Genomic DNA, 20,829 nt, shown 5'->3' with positions numbered 1-20,829 from the left:
TATCTGGGGAAGCAATTCTGTATCTTGAGTGCCACAGCAGAGAAGGCCCTGTGTTTGATGTAAGCCTCCTCACCCTGATTGCAAGGGCACATAGAAGGGGTCTTGTGATGCTCATTCTATGAGCCAGGCATGCTTAGTTACTTGTGCTTTAATTTCGGTCTGCTGGGTTAGGTATCCAGCTCCAGTTCTTGCATTAAAACCTCCCCCTATAATTATTTGTGTAGTAGGATATTGAAGAGTTAAATTTTCTAACGTAAGGGACAGCTGGTCCCAAAGATTACTTTCCTGTTGTGATATCAACAATTTTGGGGGGAAGTATATATTTAGACACAAAATATTTCCTATATATAAACTTCTAATTAATATTATTTGTATATAGTATGAGAAACAACATTCTAGAATTTGCACATCTACATTCGAATCCACAAAAATTAACATGGCCAGACCTCCACTTCCTCGGCCTTTGGAGTGGATTTTAGTTGCAGGGATATCACAAACCTTATATCCTTTAACATTCAAAGAAGCTGATTTCTGTACCCAAGTTTCCAGAAGGGGATGCTGGATGCTGATTTTTTTAAGTGATGGGAAGGAATGAAGGATTCTTCTCCTATACTTGTTCTCATCTCTGTCTGCCAGAGATAAGGCAATGAGTCCAGTGGCATATCTAGGGTAGGGCAGACATGGAGCTTGCTTTAAGGACCCCGCAAAGGGTGTGACTGTTGCCCACACTGCTGCTGGGAAGCCCTGGCAGGACCTGCCACAGGGGGCAGAGATGAGCAGAACGGGGGGCAGAGGGAAGCCCTGCAGAAAGGGCCCAAGGAAGCCCTGGGCAAAGAGTAGAGGGGCTTTGGCCAATTCCCTCCCCAGCAAGACTGTTGCTGGCTGCTGCTCGATCAGTTGGACTATATTAGGCAATGAACCAGCCTTGTTCAGTGGGAGGTGGGGAATGAGCCCACCCATTTCTTAGAAGTGCGACGCAGCAGGCCAGGCTCGTACGTACGGCAAGGCTGGGAGTGCATAGACCCCACCCCCAACACACAGGTTTCAGTGTCTGCGGAAGGGCAGGGCGATCTGTGGGGGGGCTCAGGGTTGCAACGGATCAGCCCAGGATATTATTATTATTATTATTATTATTATTATTATTATTATTATTGTTATTGTAGATTTCACAGCTGCCAGATCTTTAGCTGGTTGTTGGCCTTCATTACACTTCGAGCCTCACCCAGAAGCCTAGGAAATTGTAATGTATCGGCGTAGTGTTCGTGCGGATCCCAGTAGGGCTGCCTTCTGAATTTGACAGATGTTTATTATTATTATTATTATTATTATTATTATTATTATTATTATTATTATTATTATTATTATTATTATTATTATTATTATTATTTTGATACAAAAACAGTTATACACAGCAAACAAGATCAATATGCTGGATTTTGTATTACATTACACGTTGGACACATTTAATTACATTTGTATACCGCCCTACCCCTGAAGGGCTCAGTGTGGGAACAGGAACAGTGTTGGTACCCAACACCCAGCAGTTTCTGACCCTTGGGCCAGGGCGGCCAGGCCCAGTGGGCAGGATGTCTGAAACTCCTGCTCAGATGTCCACTGGCTGATGCAAGTTGCCAATGGAAATGGGAGGATTGCCACATGTTTTGCCACAGGATCACAGCTGTCCCACCATCCTGCCTTTGGCCTCCCAGAGAAGCTGTGAGCAACGGACTGGGCTTCTGCAGAGCCCAACAGGGGAGAGGCCCGGAGAGGCAAAGGAGGAAGAGAGGCCTGCCAGAGCACCACAGACCACCTCACTGTGGAAATGGTAGCAAACAGGCTGGCAGGTGGGAGGTGACAAGGTGAGAGTAGGCTGGTGATGGAGGTCTCCGAGCAAGGATCCTCCACCCAGCGGGGGTGGCAGGTCATCCGGGCCACAGCCCACTGCTCTGATGGAGAACATTACGAATCTTCAGGTGCCACCTGAGTTTGCTTTGGTGTCTTCACAGGGATGGGGTGGGAGCGCCGTTGCATGGCCCTGTAGGCAGCCGAGGTGCAGCAGAGCTTCGCTTTCTCCCCGAGGGACCCCTTCCAGAGCATGCAGCAGTGCAGTTGAATTTTGCAGCGGCTGCGGCAGCTTGCTGAGCCATCCTTTGCAAACTTGCAACTCCCCCTTGGGTAAAAGAGGGAGCTGGTTGCTCTCAGCAGATGGGGCCAGAATCTATGCTTGACCTATGAGCCATTTTCTGTAGATATGCCCCTGAATGAGTCGACTTCCCTTGAAGAATTTTTTGGGATCAAGAGCGTATTTTTTCAAAACTGCAGCCAAAGTTAGGTTAGGTAGCAACAGGGCCTTTTCAGTGATGGCACCTCAGCAGTGGAATTCTCACTTCAGAAGTACTTCTCTTGTGCCAGTGTTACCTTTTAGGTATGAAACTTTTTAGTTTTCCTGAGTTTCCGTTTCTTTGCTTAATTGACAGGCAGCTTAATTGACTGACAGGCAGTAAGCAGACTTTGCAGTATCCTGGTCCAATACTGTACTTAGAGAAAAGAATGCGGCAAGAGTTGAGCCTGTCCTCCACTCCTGAGCGGGAGATAGGTGATGCAGCTTCACAATGGACATCCCCATTGTCTCCATCGCCAGCAGCATAACAAAATTAAAAGAGACCTCCATGTATACCTTAAATGCCAGTTGCTGGAAGCGTGGGAAACGAGAGAGGCATTAGCCTTCCAGGGCATTTGGCCTGCAACTGGTTAACAGAATGATGGACTAGATCAGGGGTGTCCAACTCTGGTGCCCCAGATGTTCATGGACTACGATTCCCATCAGTCCCTGCCAGCATGGCCAATTGGACTGGATGAACCATCAATCTAATCTACTCAGCAATGGAATATGAAATTAAAATGGCCCAGGAACCAGCCATGTCAAGCTGAACAGCCCTTGTCGCACCACAGCTGGATTAGCCAGCTCATACCTGGACATCAAAATAAAACAGAAAAAAAGGGCCTGCTGGGACCCCATACCTTTGTGGATCCTGGACAGGAGAAGTCAGGGCCGCCAGGAAACCTCTAAAACATTGATGCTCCTGAATGACTCATTGCAGCACCTGCACTTCTTATAAAGTGCAGTGGCATAAAGTGGCATCACATACCTGTTCCTTACAGGAACTGTCCAATTTTTACCCCCAGGAAATCTGACCCAAATGAAACTTTGGACACTTCATTGGAGTTAAAGGCACTATGGCAGGGGTAGGGAACCTTTAACACTCAAAGAGCCATTTGGACCCGTTTTCCACAGGAAAATAAACACTTGGAGCCGCAAATAATGTTTGGCATTTAAAATAAAGATAACACTGTATATATTGGGTTTTTTTACCTTTTACTCCGCTCATTCTGAGAAGCGCATGGATGCGCCTGCCCTGCTGCCTGCAGGGCAGGCAAGGATGGGGCCAGCAGCTTGGCCTCGCTGGCCGCCAGGAAAGCGCCCGCCCCGCTCCAATGGGGCGGGCGAGAGGGGAAGCCCGCAGCATGGCCCAGCCGGCCGCGGGCAGTTGGTGCGCCCGCCCTGCTGCCTGCAGGGCGGGCAAGGATGGGGCCGGCGGCTCGGCTCGTGGAGCCGCAGTGCAAGGGTAGAAGAGCCGCATGTGGCTCTCGAGCCGCAGGTTCCCTACCCCTGCACTATGGGAATTAAAGTGTGGTAAGAATTAAAAGAAATTGTGTTATACACAGTGTGTATGATCGCACATGCAGCATAGTTGCAAAGACCTATCAAGTGCATTCACTTTCCAGGATAAGCTTTAAATTTCCTGCATAATCCCAGCAACAAACTGCATGTTACCAAGGAATGTGGTCCTAATGAAGAGAGCCCCTAATTTTACCAGTCTCAGTCCCTTCTGAAATATGGCGTCAGTGACAATTAATTTAAAATACAATCTAGCAGGAGAGGGAACGGATCAAGCTCTTTGTGCCCAGGGACTAAAAAAGCAGAGTTTGGGAAATTAACTTATCTAGAGTCCCAGGTGTCTAAACACACTCCTGAAACCTGGAATCCAAGCCCGTGGAGTTCACATTTTAAACCCCACGTTTTAAAAAGTCCAAAATAAGTGGAGGCACTCAAGGGGCCCTTCTGTGCATACAGAAGAATGCACTTTCAATCCACTTTCACGATTGTTTGCAAGTGGATTTTGCTATTCTGCACAGTAAACTCCAGCTGCAAAGTGCATTGAAAGTGGATTGAAAGTGTATTGTTCTGCATGTGCAGAAAGGTTAGTTCATCTGGAGTGACTCCACATACCTTGTGCTCCAGATCCCGAAGTGGGTGGAGTCACTCCAGTTCAACTAATCCCGAGTGCGAGGCATATGGACTCATCAGGGTTTACTAGACGTGTGGCATCATCCCCACAGAGAACTAATGCTGAGTCTAAGGTGCGTGTGATGAAAACAGCAGCAACCAGGCCAGGCCCAAAGTTGGCAGCAGGCTCCCCGCCCAAGCAGCCGCGGCGTGCCCTGCCCGGAGCGCCCTTTTGTGTGCCGCCCGAGTAGGGTGAGCGGGGCAGGGCTGCCGCGGGGCGGAGCGGCGGGATCGGGGCCGCCTCAGCCCCCTTTGCGCCGCCGCCGCCGCTGCTATTGCTGCTCCTCCAGCGGAGGAGGCGGCCGCATCCCTCCCGGCCCGTGATGGCGACGCCTGCTCCGCGCTCTCTACCCCGGCGAGGCTCGGCCGGGCAGCGCTGAAGGAAGGCTGCTGCCGCACCGACAGCCGGAGCGGCGTCCTCCGGCCCATGCCCCGGGAGGGGGCGGAGGAGCCCAAGCCGCCCACCCGCCCCGCGGCGGGGGCATCGCCGGCTGCTGCTGCTGCGCGGAGGAGGAGGCGGAGGAGGAGGGAGGCGGCCCCGGCGGGCGCTCTGCATTGTGCGCCGCGCAGCAGTTGCAGAAGGCAGGCCCGGGAGGAGCCGCGTTCGCCCCCAGACCCATGAGCGAGCCGGGAGGCTCCGGAGCGGCGGCGGCGGGAGAAGGAGGAGTCGCCGCCGCCGCCGCTGTTGCTCCCGAGCCCGCCGCAGCGCAGGTAAATGCCGGTCGGCCGGGCGGGCTCAGCGGCGGGGCGCAGCGTCTCCTTCCCCCGCGCTCCGTGCGCCCTGGCCTGGGAGGCAGCTGCCGCTGTTGCGCCTCCGGCAGCGCGGCTGGCGCGAGCGGGGCGCGCTGGGAGGGGAGAGCCCCTTCCCCCCAAGCCCCCCTCGGGGTCCCAGGGCTGCCCCCCGGCCCCGACCCCGGGCCCCCGAGCCGCTGCGGGCCACACAAAAGCGGCCCTCGCGGAGTTTCCAAACGGCAGCCAGGAGCAGCCATGTCGGTCTGGACAATTCGCGTTGGGCACAAACCAACCCCTCGGCTTTGCAGGCGCTTTCCGCAAAGAGGGGGTTCCCTTTCAGCTCGGGGGCAACCTGTTCGCGGTCCCCGTTTTGCCCTAGTGGGGGGTCTAGGCGGGGCCCCTCCTCCAACGCTCTCCGCACCCCGCGATCCCCCTTGTTTTTCCCCCGCTAAGGGCCAACCTTTCTCTTTCTCAATTTTTTTTTTCTGATTTTTTTCTCCAAACGCGAGTTTTTTCCTATTTAAACGACGCCCCCTAGAGGAGACTATTTCGTAAATAGAGGAAAAAAAGAAATTAAAATTGGGGAAAAAAAGGAAATATTTTCTATTTCTTCATTTTCGAAGGGAAAGTTTCATCCCTTTAGATGTCTGTGAAGAGTTTTAAACGCTTTTAAAGGGGAAAAAAATTGGTTTGAAAGCTCCCTTTCTTGCGATTTTTAAAAGCACCTTTGAAGCAGGCAGTATGTGTTTCTGGTTGCTGTCAGCAAAATTTGTTTTAAAGCAGGAGTCTTTTTAATATGCAAATTGAATTACACTTGAATTTGAATTAAATCGGGAGGGGTTGGCTGGAAAGCAGATTTTTTTAATGCCGATTGTGTTTGGAAGTGAAATGAAGTTGTAGGAAAACCTGAGCAGTTTCCAGAAATGATCAGTTTGGAGAAGCTGCTCGATTTGTAAGGAAGCAATTAAGAATTGTACTTATTGCAAATTTCAATTGGATCAACACGGTAAAATGCAAATGTTGTTTTTATAATCGAAAGTTTACCTTAAGGCTCTACTTTTAAACACATGAAATAAGACATTTGCTGGGGACACACCCCACTTTTGAGGGGGGAATAATTTTATGTTTTTATGGAAATCTGATTTTGAAATAACCTTTTAAAAACACAATCCCAAACAGACATTCTACAGGGTGAAATTAAGATCACAATGAAGTCTTTTGTTCTTAAATGTCATCTCTTTTCTGAAGCTGTTTGTTTTCTGGCTCAATTAAAACCTAATTCTGGCATTTTAATTTTTAAACCTTTTGCAGTATTTCTGTGTCTGGGGGGTGGTGATGGATTCTTTTGTGTGTGTGTTTTGCTTACACTTTAAGACCATGTTAGAACATATATTATGAATATTATTTCTTTGTACTAGTTTGTGCTTCAAGTGAGCCACACTGTGTTAATTGTGGATGCAGAAATAATAATTAGACAAAACTAGCCATGAAGTTGCAGATTTTTTTTTGAAAAAAAAAGCAAAACTGCAAAACTGCTTTTTTTCTTCTTTTGAGTGATTCTCTATTACCCCCTGTAGGTAAATGCTGATTTTAAAAAAACAAACTAAACTAAAACAATGCTTTATGTTCACAGTTGTATTATTGTGTGATGTTAGGTTATTTTTGGGCTTTCCCCACGAGTTTTGTTGTGGTAAGATTTGTCTCAGCTTTTTTTTGGTTCTTCTGTTTTTGGTTTCTGTTTTTTCCTTTTTGTATTTGAAAAGGAGAGTGAGCTTTTAATTCTTAGAATTTCCATTTAAACAAATGCCTGTGGAAAGGTCTTGAATGTGCAGCTTCTGCAGTCTGAGGGAGAGAGAGGGAAAAGAGCAGGTCAGCACAGAATTTGCAAAAAAAAAAAAATCTTGTCAGAGTCTCCACTCTAAAATGGGAACAAAATATCAAGATGGCCGACTGCACAGCTGCAGCAGTGAATTTGAAAAGGGCATTTCTGTGTGGGAATAGAACAGAACTCTTTCCCCCCTCCCTGCAGCTTTAAATCCTCTCTCCAATCCAGAAACCTCAATTCAGGCAAATGTGTTTAGAAAATTTTAAACTTTTTCTAGCCTGAATTAGGAAAAAAAAAAATCAGAATTTGGGGAGGGGAGTTGATGTTAATTTTGCTTAATTGGCTTCTGAATTGTAATGGAATATTTAATTGAAATTTTGGCATTGTCGAATTGGGGGTGTGTGAGAGTGATTAAAGATTTTACCCCTAACCAATCCTGTCTCCCCCCCCCCCTCCCCACACACACATTAGAAGAGTGGAATGTCAGGCATTTTGGAAGTTTCTAGAATAGCAGCAAAATAGACAATTTTTAAAAAATCCACCCAGTGGCAACAGTGGTAATTTTTTTTTCCTTTTGTAACAGTTTAAAATATCCTTTTTCCTGATGATTTTTTTCTTGCACTAAAAGGAAGCCAGAATATTTATTTTGAATATTTATTAATGTGACACAACAAAATCAGTTACTCGGAGATTGTATGACGTAGTTAGCTGTTGCTGGATTTTCGGTATGTTTTAATTACAGATTTATTCCTGGTATGTGCTTTTAGTATGCCTAAGCTTTACGGTGATGCCGTTTAAGATGAGATGCAGATATCAAATTTCCAGTTTTTAAAAACTAATTTGGGCCATGTGACGAATAGCTGTGTTGGTTTTACTTGCTTCCCTTCTAACATATTTTGAAAGTCCTACCAGAATTTTTAGTAGGCAGATATGTGGTTGGCCTCCTGGATGGTGTTAAAACTGAATAATTTTCTTTTGATCCATAATTGGAGACTCCTTGAGCTCTGGCACATGGCAAAAGAGCCATGTTGGATTAGGATAGAAGTATATGTAATTTTTTAACGCCATTTTGGAAAAGATTGCAAAATTTCATCCACCATCCTCCAAAGCTGGGTTTGTCCACAAAGAATGCCGAAAGAACATGAAGGACACCTGTCTGATTTTCTGTGGAGATTTAATTAGCTTTTCTAGGAACTGGAAAGCTGTGCTGTAATTTAATGTGTTATGTTTGTATCAGGGATGTGCAGCCAGAAGCTCTTCGTGATCTGACCCCAAGGCAGAGATCTCCTCTGGTGCTCTTGTTGCTAATACAGAGGGGGAGGTGTTTACTTAGTGATTGATGGCTTGGCTATAGGACTTTTTTTTTAGTCTTTTTTTTAGAGGCATTGGCTTTCTTTCTTACCTGGCATGGGAGACACCATGATCACATTAGCTTTCAGTTCTTCCAGTGATACTTCATTAAACTTTTTAAAAAAATTACCCCATCTCTCTGTTCTTATGGATTTGCATCATTAACATAAATTTAAAACGGTATAATAAAAACAAATCATCAACACAGGAAGTCAAAAAGAACCTATAATCCATTAACCCAAGTGTCCTTTCAAGTCACCAAATTTTAATCTGTTGTCTAAATTACATTAAAGTGAGATCCAGGTGAGCCTCCCTTCGAACGAAGTTCTGAAATTTAGATGTCACTTCGGAGAAGGCCCTGCTTTTGTGCAGCTCTCACACCTCAGACAGTGGGGGGAACACAGACCTCTGAAGATGATCTGGGTGAGAAGGCAGAAGCTGTTTAGTTGATGGCCAATTCAAGTGCCATGAAGCTATTTAATGAAATCCAAGGAATTGTTTTCTCAACCACATTGGTTGGAGCAGCTGCCTCAGGGATTGAAGTTGTAATTAACAGTTAAAGTTTGAAACATCAGTTCTTCACTTCTTCAGGGCTGATGGTGGTTGTTAAGGACTTGGGATTTGCGTTAGTTCAACGTTTCAGTGCTGCCTGTGTCATGAACTCATGATGGGTCCAGTTGTCCGCTTGCTGTTTTTCTCTCATCTGTATAATTTAATTATTATATATACACCCCGCCTTTCTTCCTTCATGGAATTCAAGTTGGTGTGCGGGGTGGGGTAAAGATGGGATTTTCAAGAATGTCTCTCATCCAGGCACTGACCAGACTTGTAGGGAAGATGATAATACAGTCACATTGGCCTGCCCTACAGGAGTGTAGAGATCCATAATTTGGGTACCGTGACCCAGAAGATGGTGTAATAAAGTACATTATTTATAATATTATAATAATATAATATTTTAAAGCCACCTTTCCAACCACGTAGGGCCACAAAAGTAGCGAATGATAAAAATGTTAAAACAAGATTAAAAACATAATACATAAATATTTGAAAACAAAACACATAAAGCAGCACAGGAATAGGGGGAAGAGAATCAGTGAGGGAACAGCAGATGAAACGAAAAAGATCATGATGATGGACGACCATAATAAAAGGGGACAGATGAATACCCCAGCAGAGATTCATAATTTCGATCCCATGACTTTTTTCTTGCGCCAAAAAGAAGCCAGAATATTTATTGTGAATATTTATTAATGTGGCCCAATAGAATCAGTTACTCATAGAATGTAACTGATTGTAACAAGAAGACCCTTCCATGGGTGGTTGTCTGTCTAGCCCAGGGGTAGGGAACCTGCGGCTCTCCAGATGTTCAGGAACTACAATTCCCATCAGCCCCAGTCAGCATGGCCAATTGGCCATGCTGGCAGGGGCTGATGGGAATTGTAGTTCCTGAACATCTGGAGAGCCGCAGGTTCCCTACCCCTGGGCTAGCCTGAGATAGTGGAGCAACTGAAGGAGGGCAGGGCCCCCCGAAACGGTGACCATTTTAGTCAGGTAGGTTCATATGACAGTAGGCGGTCCTAGATACATCTTGAATATTAATAATAAAAATAGTGTGATAAACAACCCATTGAAAGTTTGGAGCCATGCTTTCCTCTCACATATATCACATTTTATATCCCCCAATGTGCTCAGGCTACCATGTGCAGTACTCTTATTGTATCTTTGTGTTAAGAGGGGCATTTGCGTTTGTAAACCCATGGATCTCTGCTGACTCAGTGAGGATTTGAGCCTTGGTCACTCTCCGTCTGTTACAACAGTAACCAGTGTGGTATTTTTCTCCAGTGTTTCCTCAGTGAGGCAGTAATAGGAGAGACCTTCCTTGAAAGAGTGTGTGGTCACCTCCACTGATCTTCAACCACAGATGCATAGCTGTTGAAGAGTGTTGAGTGTGTTCTTGGCTCAGATGAAGCTATGGCAAGGCCCCACTGTGTGGACACCTTTCTGGGGATGCCAAGATCAGAATCCTGGACTGACTGGTGGTGGTTTGGAGACACTAGCAGCCATTTATCCTCATCAGTGTGGTCAGGCTCTGTACTGGCCAGGGTCCCTAGCTGGGGCAAGCAACCATCCAAACACATTCTTTGGGTAATCATGTTTTCCTTCCAAGCTTTCACTGGAGATGAGTTTCCTGGTAGTATGAGGCATATGTGGCACAGTATGGTACAGGCAGAGGAACATCAGTTGCATTTCGTGATGAAGGCCAGTTCTCAGATTTTGAGATTTTGCCTGAGGGGGACAGCAGTTGGAGGCTGCTAGGAAGGGTCTCAGTGAAGCCCATATGTCATTTCTAGAAGTATCCTGATACCACCATCCCATGCAATCCAAGGCCTGGTCCACACATACGCAGGGGAGAACTCATGCCAGAATACTGAGAGAGGGTAAAAAAGAATCTGTGCCACTTTCAGAGCATAGGTGAAGGGATCCAGTTTGGGGAAGATTCCTCCTCTTTGTTAATGTCCCAGGGGCCAGAGGCCAACACAGCAAAGGGAAAGGGGAATGGGCTTTTCCTGCCCACAGCTGATTCCATACTTCATGTTTGTGTGGAATGGTCATGTGAATAAACTGGTCAATAGGTTTAAGTAAAACATGCCCCCCCCGCTTCCATGGCAGAAATATTATTGCAAAATGGGAAAGTGGATTTCTAGTTTGCAGATCTCTGTGTTTTATGTACGTCTCAGTACCAAACTGCCCTGCAGTGGTTTAAACTAGCTAACCTGGATATTTCTGTTATTAACTTGGAGGGCTTGCAAAATCTATTTTTAATGTTTTAAAGAAGTGCTTTTCAGCAGCCTAGCCAAACCCGCCCCGGGACTTTGCATCATTAAGTGTGGGATTTTAACATTTTTCACCCTATCCCTTCCCAGAGCTGATGCTTAATCATGGGACAATTGATTTCTAATTATTTGCTCTTGGCGCATAGGAATTTAAAATGGAGCTTGCTGCCAAAAGATGTTCTGATAGGCTAATTTGTGAGATTTTTTTTAAAAAAGACATTCATGGGTAATCATTTGATAGCATTTGGCCTGAAGAGCTAAATGGAGCCTCCATTTTCAGAGGAAGTGTTATCTCTGATTGTTGAGCTGGCTGCTAGTGCAAGTATTAAGTTACCCTTGCAGACCAGGTGCTCGGCAGCAGCAGCAGCAGCAGAAGGCCATTGCTTTCACATCCTGCATGTGAGCTCCCAAAGGCATCTGGTGGGCCACTACGAAAGTAGTAGAGTGCTGGACTAGATGGACTCTGGTCTTGATCCAGCAGGCTTTGTTCTTATGTTCTTTCATGCCCTGCTTAAGGACTTCCCAACAGGAGTCTCAAGCCGCACCACAGAACTCTGGATTAAAAGAGAAATTCTTAAATATTCTTTGAAAACTTGTGGTCTTTGGGGACATAGTTCTGCAGAAAATATAACTTCATGTTTTTTCCTAGTTTAAATACCCACCCAATAAGCATCTTATATTAAGCTGCCTTTATACTGGACTCGGCTTATTGGACCAGTGCTTACTTAGTTTTGTTTCCAATTACTAAAGGCTGCTTTCCATCATGGACATTTCTCTTTCATAACCTGTTACTAGTGATCCTGTTAACTGGAAATGCTGGGGATTGAATAAGGAACCTTCTTACGTGCAAAGTGCTCTACCATTGTATCGTTCATTTCTGCAAGTGCTTCACGGCACATCTGTGGTCTAAAAGGAATGTTGTGTGGAACTGACAGGCGGCTTCTATAAGTTTATCCCCCCCCCCCTTCCCAGGTACTCAGAAGGAGCCCCATCTACCTCTTGCTCTTCCCCTCTTTCACCCACAATTGAAGGCTGTTGACTAGAGACAGGGTTGGAAAATTTCAGTTTAGGTCATGTAAAAATCCGGCATCTTAGAATCTGAATTGTTTCTAGCCTTGGCTGTAGGGCTTTTTCAGCTAGTGGTAGACAGGTTCAGGAAAGGTATTGAGGTTTTTGAAAGCAGGAACCATCTTTGATGAAGCAATGTGATAGATGCAGCAAATCGTGTGCGTGAAGTGCCTTGCAGTCTTCGTTGTTGTTTCTGCTCCCAGTGGTCTCGTTGGTTGAGAAGAGGTACGTTTCCTAGATGTGCACAGCCAATCTGTACCTGGAAAGACCCTTTCTCCTAGTCTGTTGCACCTTCAATGCTGAAAAGCATGATGAATGATGCTTGCACAAATTGATCCAGTCGCGTGGAGTTGCCCAAGAGGTTTAGGTGCATTCTTGAAAATATAAAGTGCAAATGGTTAAGTCTTTGGCTGTGTAGAATAGTGGTATGTGCAGTCATTAGAGAGCCAGGGTTTGCACTATTTTATTTTATTTATTTATTATTCCACTTTTATACCGCCCTCCCCCGAAGGGCTCAGGGCGGTTTACAACATTAACTAAGCCATGTTTGTTTGTTTTTTGTTATAGAATGTATGCTGGAACCAATAAGAAGTAACTGTAGTGAAAGGCAAACCAATATATACCAGTAACTGGGTTCAGTACTGTAGCTGAGATTGTGTTGTGTAGTGGTTAAAATGTCAGACTAGGATGGGGAAATCAGTTTCAAATGCTAACTCAGTGACTGGATGACTTTGGGTGAGATGGAGTGGTGTAGGGCAGAATTATGAATGCAGCCCTGAGTTCATTAGAGGAAGGGTGGAATAAAAATGTGATTATTAAGAAAGATTGTTGCCCTCACCACAATGGTGATAAACAATGGTTTGGATCAACCCCACCCCCACCCCATTGGCTCAGTTGTTGGAAGTATTTTGCTTCATAAGCATATCTTCATTTACTCTGTTTGAGTTGCTCTCATTTATATGGGCAGGCTACCATCTATTTGGCTTGGCAGTTGGGCTAGATGGCTTTTGGGGTGCCTTTTTAATTCACAGAATTGGAAGAAGGAAACCTGCTGCTGATACAAATGCTGTGCCTGGCCCCGGTTTCAGCTGATATCCAAAATGACAAGCTAGCTGCCTTCCCTGTCCACTGCGGCCTACTGTGCCCCCCCCCCCCCCCCTTCTCGTTTCTGCTGGCCACTCCCAGCTTCCCAGGAACATTCCGAGATCAGGTGTCTGTGGACGCTTGCTGTTGGAAAGTAACTGAACACAGTTGCTTCCTTTCAGATTAACTGTGAATGTATCAGCCTGAACACTTGTGGTTCTTCTGCTCCTCCTTCAAAGCCCCCTTTGCCTTTCCTGTCACCTTAGTTGTTGAACTGTAGTTTGCAAGCTCTTTGGGGCAGAGAAAGATTTTCAGTGTCTGTTTTTCAAAGGGTCTTGACTGTTCATTTCAGATGCGCTTCTGAGTGATGTTTCGCCTGTGATATTGGCTGGATTGTTACTGCCAGTTAACCAAACTCCCTGGTTTATTTTGGTTGGAAAGGCAGACTATGAAAGGATGTAGATAAATAAGACTGGCATTATACTCCAGAATGGTTTATTTATTTATTTATTTGATTTTCATACCCGTTTTTGCATGATTGCCAAATGACCAGGAAAACAAAGCCTGGTTTGTTCTTGTTAATTTAATAGCAATTTAACCCACAAAATGAGCACATGAAGTATTTCAAGGGTTTGTAGACTAATCTGCTGTTGAAGGCACAAGAGCATGGGCTGGCAAGGATGTTGGCAACCGTGAACTGCTTGCCAATTTTGTTTGTGCGCAGTCTTGATGGATGGATTTTGATTCATGTTGGCTTCCAAGATGAGGATGCCTATAAAACATGCCAGAGTCCTTTTACTTGGCCTCTGGTGGACCTATGAGAGAGATTTTTTTTTTAAAATCAGGATTTAAAATATTTGCTCAAACTTAATTAAGTAGTCTTCAAAAAACTTTTTAGCTTGCAAGAAGTGAACTTCATTGTTGCAACTCTTTGATCTTGTATATTTTAATATGTACGTTTTTAATTTTTTTTCTTTAGTATATTTATAGATCACTTAAAAATACTCAAAGTTGTTTTCAGTTAAAACAAAACTTTTAAAGAAACATCAACAGTCTAACCTGCTGACATATATAAAGATAAAGCTGAAAGAGATGTACTTGGCTGTAATGCTAACCTACGTAACTTGTACTTCATAACTGAAAGAAGCTTATGATTGCTAGACAGTTGTTATGGATCCTGACCACTGGGGCAGAGGCAGGGCTGGATTAAGTCCAGCTGATACCATAAATTCAGTCCAGCCTTCGTGCCTCAGCTCTTCCTTCTGCAAGATTCATAATTCATGTTTTAGGCACGTGCCTACCTATATACCGATACTGATACTATAATAATATGTATATACAAGTAAACTAACTGGCTTCTCGTGGTGGTTGCTACTATATCAATGTGTGTGCTTATAGTTGCTAACTTTAGCTGCCAGAATTGGCATTCCCTAAGATGGGACTGAGACATGTTGATCTTTATTCTTTTTAGTTGAGGGTATTGGCTGTGTTTCTATTTGTAAGATATACATGTATGAGACAGAGGCCTTTATAGTGGGATCCTAGTTCACTTGAAGTTGAACTATTTTTTAGTGGTGGTGGCGCCCCTTTTTCATGCTCCCCTCTTTTTTTAGCCACAGTCATTTTTTGGTGGCGACGGTGCCTTTTTCACTTTCTCCCCTTTTCCCTTGGTACCCCAATTTGGCACAGTTTTCTGTTCTGCTTAATGGTTAATCCAGGATGGGCCGGAGGTCATTTTTGCATGGGGAAAGATGGTTCCAGCCCCTAAATTCCTGTGTGGATTCAAGAAGGGACCCTGAGAGTACAGGAGTTGGTGGTCCCTGGTTGAACTGACTGTTGGATTTGGGGCTCAGAACAAATTTTGTTATGTTTGGACTGGGAAAGAATTTCCACCACAGAAAGAAATTCGCCTCTAAGGTGTTTGGCAGGTGCCTTCCTTAAGTACATATATGGGTTGGATGACTTTTGGATGTGGAGTCCTGGGTTCAAGTCCCTCAGTTAGCCGTGGAGCTTATTAGGGGACTGTGGCACAAAGGTTATGTCTTGGCTAAAGTCCCAGAGTATTAGGAGATGGGACCAGGTATACCCTTCTGGGCGCCTTGCAGGAAAGGTGGGGTAAAAATTTAATAATATTTGCATGATTTGCTCGGTTCTAGCCTACCAGGTTTCAGGTAACTTGCAGTGTGGAAAATCTTTGTACTATTGCATCTTGTGTGGCACCACAGAGTCTGGGTTAAGTAGGTTAATTATTGACATTAGGGTCCAGCTGACCTTCTACAGGAACTTGCTTGGGTCTGGGTTGAACTAGACATTGTGCTTCCTAACCCATGCCGTTGGGAGTCCTTCCAACGTGCTGGGGTGTCGCTGAATGTTCACAAACATTGCAGCCTCTGTGTGGGAGGGAAGGATCAGTCACAGGGTGACCTAGGGCGCCAGTCATACACTCTCAGTGTAGCCTGCTTTGTATGGTTGTTGCGAGGATAAAATGGAGAAGGGGAGGATGCTCTAAGCCATGTTGGGTTCACAGTGGAGAGAAACGTTGGAGAGATAATGGTATGTTGGAAAAATCCAGGATTTTGCTCCAAAGGAAATGGAAAGATGCTTTGATTGAGGTCCATGTATATATTGCATGGAAGACCTAAGCTATTGGTGGGAATGAGAAGGGCCTCGGCAAAAAAACTGGTGAGCTGCTGTGGTGTAGGGGCTAGAGCAGAGATCGGAAGCCTTGTATAACTGAAGAGCCAAACTCCCTCAAAAATCCAGAGCAATTGATCAGCAAAGAGTCAGCGGAAGAAATCCCATTTGCGCAACTGTTAACTACAGAACTTGACATTACTGATAAATGACATATCCCCTGCTTCCCAATAAATATCTTCATCAATTAATCCCACCCAGGTCTTGTAGAGCAGTGATGCTGGCCCGCTGTAATGCTCTCCCATCAGCTGTGCTACCAGGAAGGTTTGCCAAAACTCCCTTTCAGCAAAGGCTTTGTGCATGTAATGGGGACTGTCCAGACTCTATGGTACATATTTTATTACACTGTCCCTTCCTTATGGCACCTAGAACAAAATGGCTATCTCCGCTGTTAGCAAAAAAAAGAGCACGCATCCGATTTTCAGAAGATCATCTTTTTATTAGATAACACCAGCAGCGAGGTAACAGATCCAGTAGCATAGCCAAATTTCTTGACCTCTATATAGTCCAGAGATCCAAGGGTTAACTTGCCTAATTCCTTTCTCCCCCTCTCCCCCTAGTTTTAGCTTTCAATTTATATACTGATATTTATTCATAATTTTAGTTTTATTATCTGTTTGGTGACTGAATTCTCTGTTGATAGAATTGTATTATTATGCCAATAAAGGTTGTTGAAGTTGAAGATAAATGATATGTTGAGTAATAATCTAAAGCTTCTGCAGCCCAAACACTGGGGCGTTGTGAGTTTTTAAATTTGGAAATGCCGTCCATGATGTTTTATGAGAAGTCATAAATACACGCAGGCATATTCTATGCACTGGCCAAGACCTTTGCATGGCTTGTGCTTGGAACACTGGAAAGCAATCACCTGTTATCGTTGCCCTTTTGAGTCGCGTAAAACATCTCTAAGAAGCCCTTTAGTCTCGTTAAAGTTTTGCTTGCTTTTCCCTTTCCATTTACTGGGTGTTTTAGCATCTTTCCTATCCCTCCAACATTAATATTATTTCCTTTGTTGAAAGAAGTACATTCAACTGTAGAGCTGCAGGCATATAGATCCTTGGGCTTGAACAGGTGTCAAACTCACGCCCCTCCAGATGTTATGGACTACAGTTCCCATCACCTCTGCCAGCATGATGCTGACAGGGGATGATGGGAACTGTAGTCCATAACATCTGGAGGGGCGTGAGTTTGACACCTATGTGTCAGATGAGTAGCAGCATGGGGGTGGGGTTCAGATCCTCCCAAGCCTCGCAGCTCACTGGGCGACCTTGTGCCAATCAGTACCCTCAGCCTAGCCCACTTCCCAGGGTTGTTGTGTGGATAGAAAAAATGGGGAAAGCATGGGGGAATTTCTAGGAGGAAGGATAGGACATACATTTAGTCTGTTCCTCTGTATTCATTTGAAATAGCTGGCCAGATTGTGTGCTGCCATTCTAAAATAATCCCATGTATTGTTTTTGCCAATTTCTACTTGCTTAACGTGAAGCCTCAGTGGTGTGTTTTGATAGACAGTTAAATAAATTTTTGATTATGCAAATCTGGGAGTCTGCCATGACATCAATGGAAATCAGCGCTTTAAACAAAATTTATTTATTTGTTGTGTCTTGTTTTTTCCCCTCCTCTCTTCTGAGAGTTTGAAACTAACCTGAATTTTTACAACAATGTATAAATTTGTAGCTATACGAACGTGGCAAATTGATTCAAAAACATCTTTTAATTCTTTTGCTTCCCTTTTGTTTATTCCTGTTCTCTCCCCAACCCCCAGTTGTTTGATTTTTTGTGTGTGAATCTCTTTTGTGTGCCAATTGAGTTAAAAAAAATTTTTTTAATGGGATGCCGGCTACATCTGGAAATGTTGACTTTGTATTAACAACTATTGATTATTTTGGTGGGTTTTGTTTTTGGTTTGGGACTAGGGAATAATAATTGGCAATGCCTTTTATCGTGTTCATTATGTGAGGAATGACTGCTCGGGGACACTCTAGTCTCTGCTGCTTCCTTTGGTGGCAAACAGAATCCTTTGCCTCTTTTACAAAGCTACTGGGAGTAGTGGTTTTCTGCAGTGATAGTAGAAGAGGGGAAACCAAGCCAAGAAGGCAATTAATTTACATGGACTGCTAAAGGCGAGTGTGTGCCACATATCTTGTAGAAGGAATGAGGAATAGTAATAATTCACCATTTCGAGGCACTTGCAACAATTGGCACACAACACCAGCAGAAGGTGCTAGCATGGTGTAGTAGTTAAAAGTGGCAGACTCTAATGTGGAGATTCCCCACTTCTTCACATGAAACCTGCCAGTCACAGTTTTCTCGGAATTCTCTCAGCCCATACAAAGGCAGGCAAAGGCAAATCACCTGTGAATGTCTTTTGTCTTGGAAACCCTGCGGAGTTGCTGTAAGACAGCTGGGACTTGAGAGCAGTAGTTTCCACTATCGCTGATCCAAGACAAGTACCTCAAACTGGATTTTTTCTGCTTTGATTTTTTTCCTCCAGCAACCTTTGTGTCCTTTGGAAGGACTTTGAGGCAGAGTAAGGTACATATGAGCAGGGGTAGGGAACTCCAGTGGCTCGGTGAGCCGGGTGATGCTCTTCTCTGCTCCCTTGCACTGTGGCTCCAAGGAGTCGAGCTGCTGGTTCTGATTCCGTCTTCACTCCTGCAGGCAAGTATGGGCTGGGACGCATCCATGCGCTTCTCAGAATGAGCAGAGTAAAAGGTAAAAAAACCCAATATATACAGCGTTATCTTTATTTTAAATGTCAAAAATTATTTGCGGCTCCAAGTGTTTTCTTTTCCCATGGAAAACGGGTGCAAATGGCTCTTTGAGTGTTAAAGGTTCCCTACCCCTGCTCTAGAGAGTCTAGAATCGTGCTGCTGATTCATATTCATTGAAGTTGGACCTCCCTTCCCACATGTGGAAGTTTGTATAATTAAAAAAAACCCCAACACTGTTCTAAAGTATGCATGTGTTCTCAGATTTCCCACTGTACAACTGCAGTCTCCTCATTTCCCTATTTTTTTCCAGACATGATTCAAGTAAGAATGAGTAAATAGCTACCATTTTAGATACTTGTTGGTTTAATCTGTAGTTACTTGTCATTGATGATTCTTTAGTTTTTTTACCCTTTTCATACCCGCCATTGTGTTGCTGGTTTCTAAAATATTATGTGCTGTTTGATGCAGTTAATGCTGGAACAGTGTTTGTTTACACTCTCTTATGGAGCAAATTTGATAGTTTTTCCTCCCTTAGAAACAAAATTGGAAGTAGGATATTCAGATGTATCAGAATTCTAGAATTCACTGTGCATGCAGAATTCAAGGGACTGGCTTGACCTGCAGTAATCAGTTCATTGCTTACCAAATTGGGGTGCTAGATACTTCTAGGCACCACCAGGAGAGCGTCTTTCACGGTAATAAGGGGACCGTGTCCAATGGACCGTTCCAGCAACCAAAGAAGGTGCCTGCTGTGTGACCTCATAAGTCACTGCTATGGCCTTTCGTCTTCCAAGATTGCATCCTTTGAAGGAGAGTCACTTTGTCTCCTCTGTTTAATTTTGATTGCCTCAGAAATAACTAAACACTTCTGAGGTCAAGACGAATTACCTGGCTGCAAAGGAGGCTTCCTGCACCATCTTCACACAAGTCACAGATCTGGGCTGGTCTCCATTCCAGTGAGGAGCTGTGCTGAAATGAGCGACTTGTATAGAAATATAGGGGCTGGGCTTATCTGAGAGGTTTATACTTGTGACATGATTTGGAGTGGAAGACTGATTTGTAATTTAAATATTACTGTACAAATTGTGCAGTAATAAGTATATAAATGGTACACTGTTGTTATTATTCTTTTTACTATTATGCTCCCAGTTTTAATTAAGGAAAAATAGTGTGACTCAACTATCAGAAGCCATAGTTAAGTTTTCTTTATGGCACAGTTTAAAGGCCGTTTCTCTTGATGTATGAATACCTTAGCCATCCTGACTCACCTGAAAGATGCAACAGTGTTGTTCCCTTTGTATTTCAGCTGAATGGTACCAAGAGTGTTCCAGGTACCTTAAGTTAGTACAGCGTGTTATTTTTTTTTTAAAAAAAGGTATAAATTATATATAAGAGAAATCAGTTGTCCATTGTCGTTCTACTGGGAACACAAGTGAATGGATCAAGTTATCATTCCAAACCTATTTGTGATGGAAACTATTGGATTTACAGAGTGTTTATATCAATATTTGATGCAGCAGATGGTCTGAACAAACAAGTGGAAAAGCTAAGAATAACAGTTAGTGGGCTGAGTGATTTTTCCCCCTAAATCTGTCTGTGCTCATTTGTAATGCACTACACAGAAACGAGCCAGCAAGTTGTAGTGGTTAGAAGCAGGTGGATCCTAATCTGGAGAACCAGGTTTGATTTCCCACTCCTCTGCCTGAGTGGCAGAGGCTTATCTGGTGAACCAGATGTGTTTCCGTGCTCCTAGATTCCTGCTGGATGACCTTGGGCTGTTCACAGTTCTTCGGAACACTCACAGCCCCACCTACCTCACCAGGTGTCTGTTGTGGGGAGAGGAAGGGAAAGGAGTTTGTAAGCCTTGAGTCTCCTTACAGGAGAGAAAGGTGGGGTATAAATCCAAACTTCTTGTGATGGTGGGATGCGGGAGTTGGCTCCACATTAGGGTGGTATAGTACCCTGTATTCATGTGTAGGGTATAAATTATATTTTTGCAGTCACAAACCTGTGCTCAGGGCAGGAAGCAGTAGCTGAGCATGGGTCCTGTTCCTTCTGCGAGATGTCATGTTTTAAGCCACTCAAAAGGTTAAGAGAAATCTTCTTACTTACAGGTTGAATAACTTGCAGATCTATTCTTCTGTTTTTGCAAACCCACTGGTGTATCCTGAGAGATCA

At 44.3% G+C, this 20,829-nt stretch overlaps 1 protein-coding gene across 12 annotated transcripts in view; it reads left to right on the top strand.

Moving 5' to 3' along the window:
* The first annotated feature begins 4,325 nt into the window (after positions 1–4,325).
* Positions 4,326–20,829, top strand: part of ZNF618 (zinc finger protein 618) — a 115,517-nt gene continuing 99,013 nt past the window's right edge. For 2 of the 12 annotated variants that reach the window (XM_048512226.1, XM_048512229.1), the window contains exon 1: positions 4,520–5,059. In XM_048512226.1, coding sequence (XP_048368183.1) covers positions 4,967–5,059 — 93 coding nt within the window. In that variant the 5' untranslated portion in view covers positions 4,520–4,966. Of the gene's footprint in view, positions 4,423–4,514; positions 5,060–5,406; positions 6,033–20,829 lie in introns of those variants that run through there. The other 10 variants (XM_048512231.1, XM_048512232.1, XM_048512228.1 and 7 more) reach the window with 9 other exon arrangements.

Source organism: Sphaerodactylus townsendi, linkage group LG12 (assembly GCF_021028975.2).
Source record: "Sphaerodactylus townsendi isolate TG3544 linkage group LG12, MPM_Stown_v2.3, whole genome shotgun sequence".
NCBI classification, from domain to species: Eukaryota; Metazoa; Chordata; class Lepidosauria; order Squamata; family Sphaerodactylidae; genus Sphaerodactylus; species Sphaerodactylus townsendi.
The sequence above is the reverse complement of the archived record's forward strand: the minus strand, read 5'-3'. Positions and strand labels throughout refer to the sequence as shown.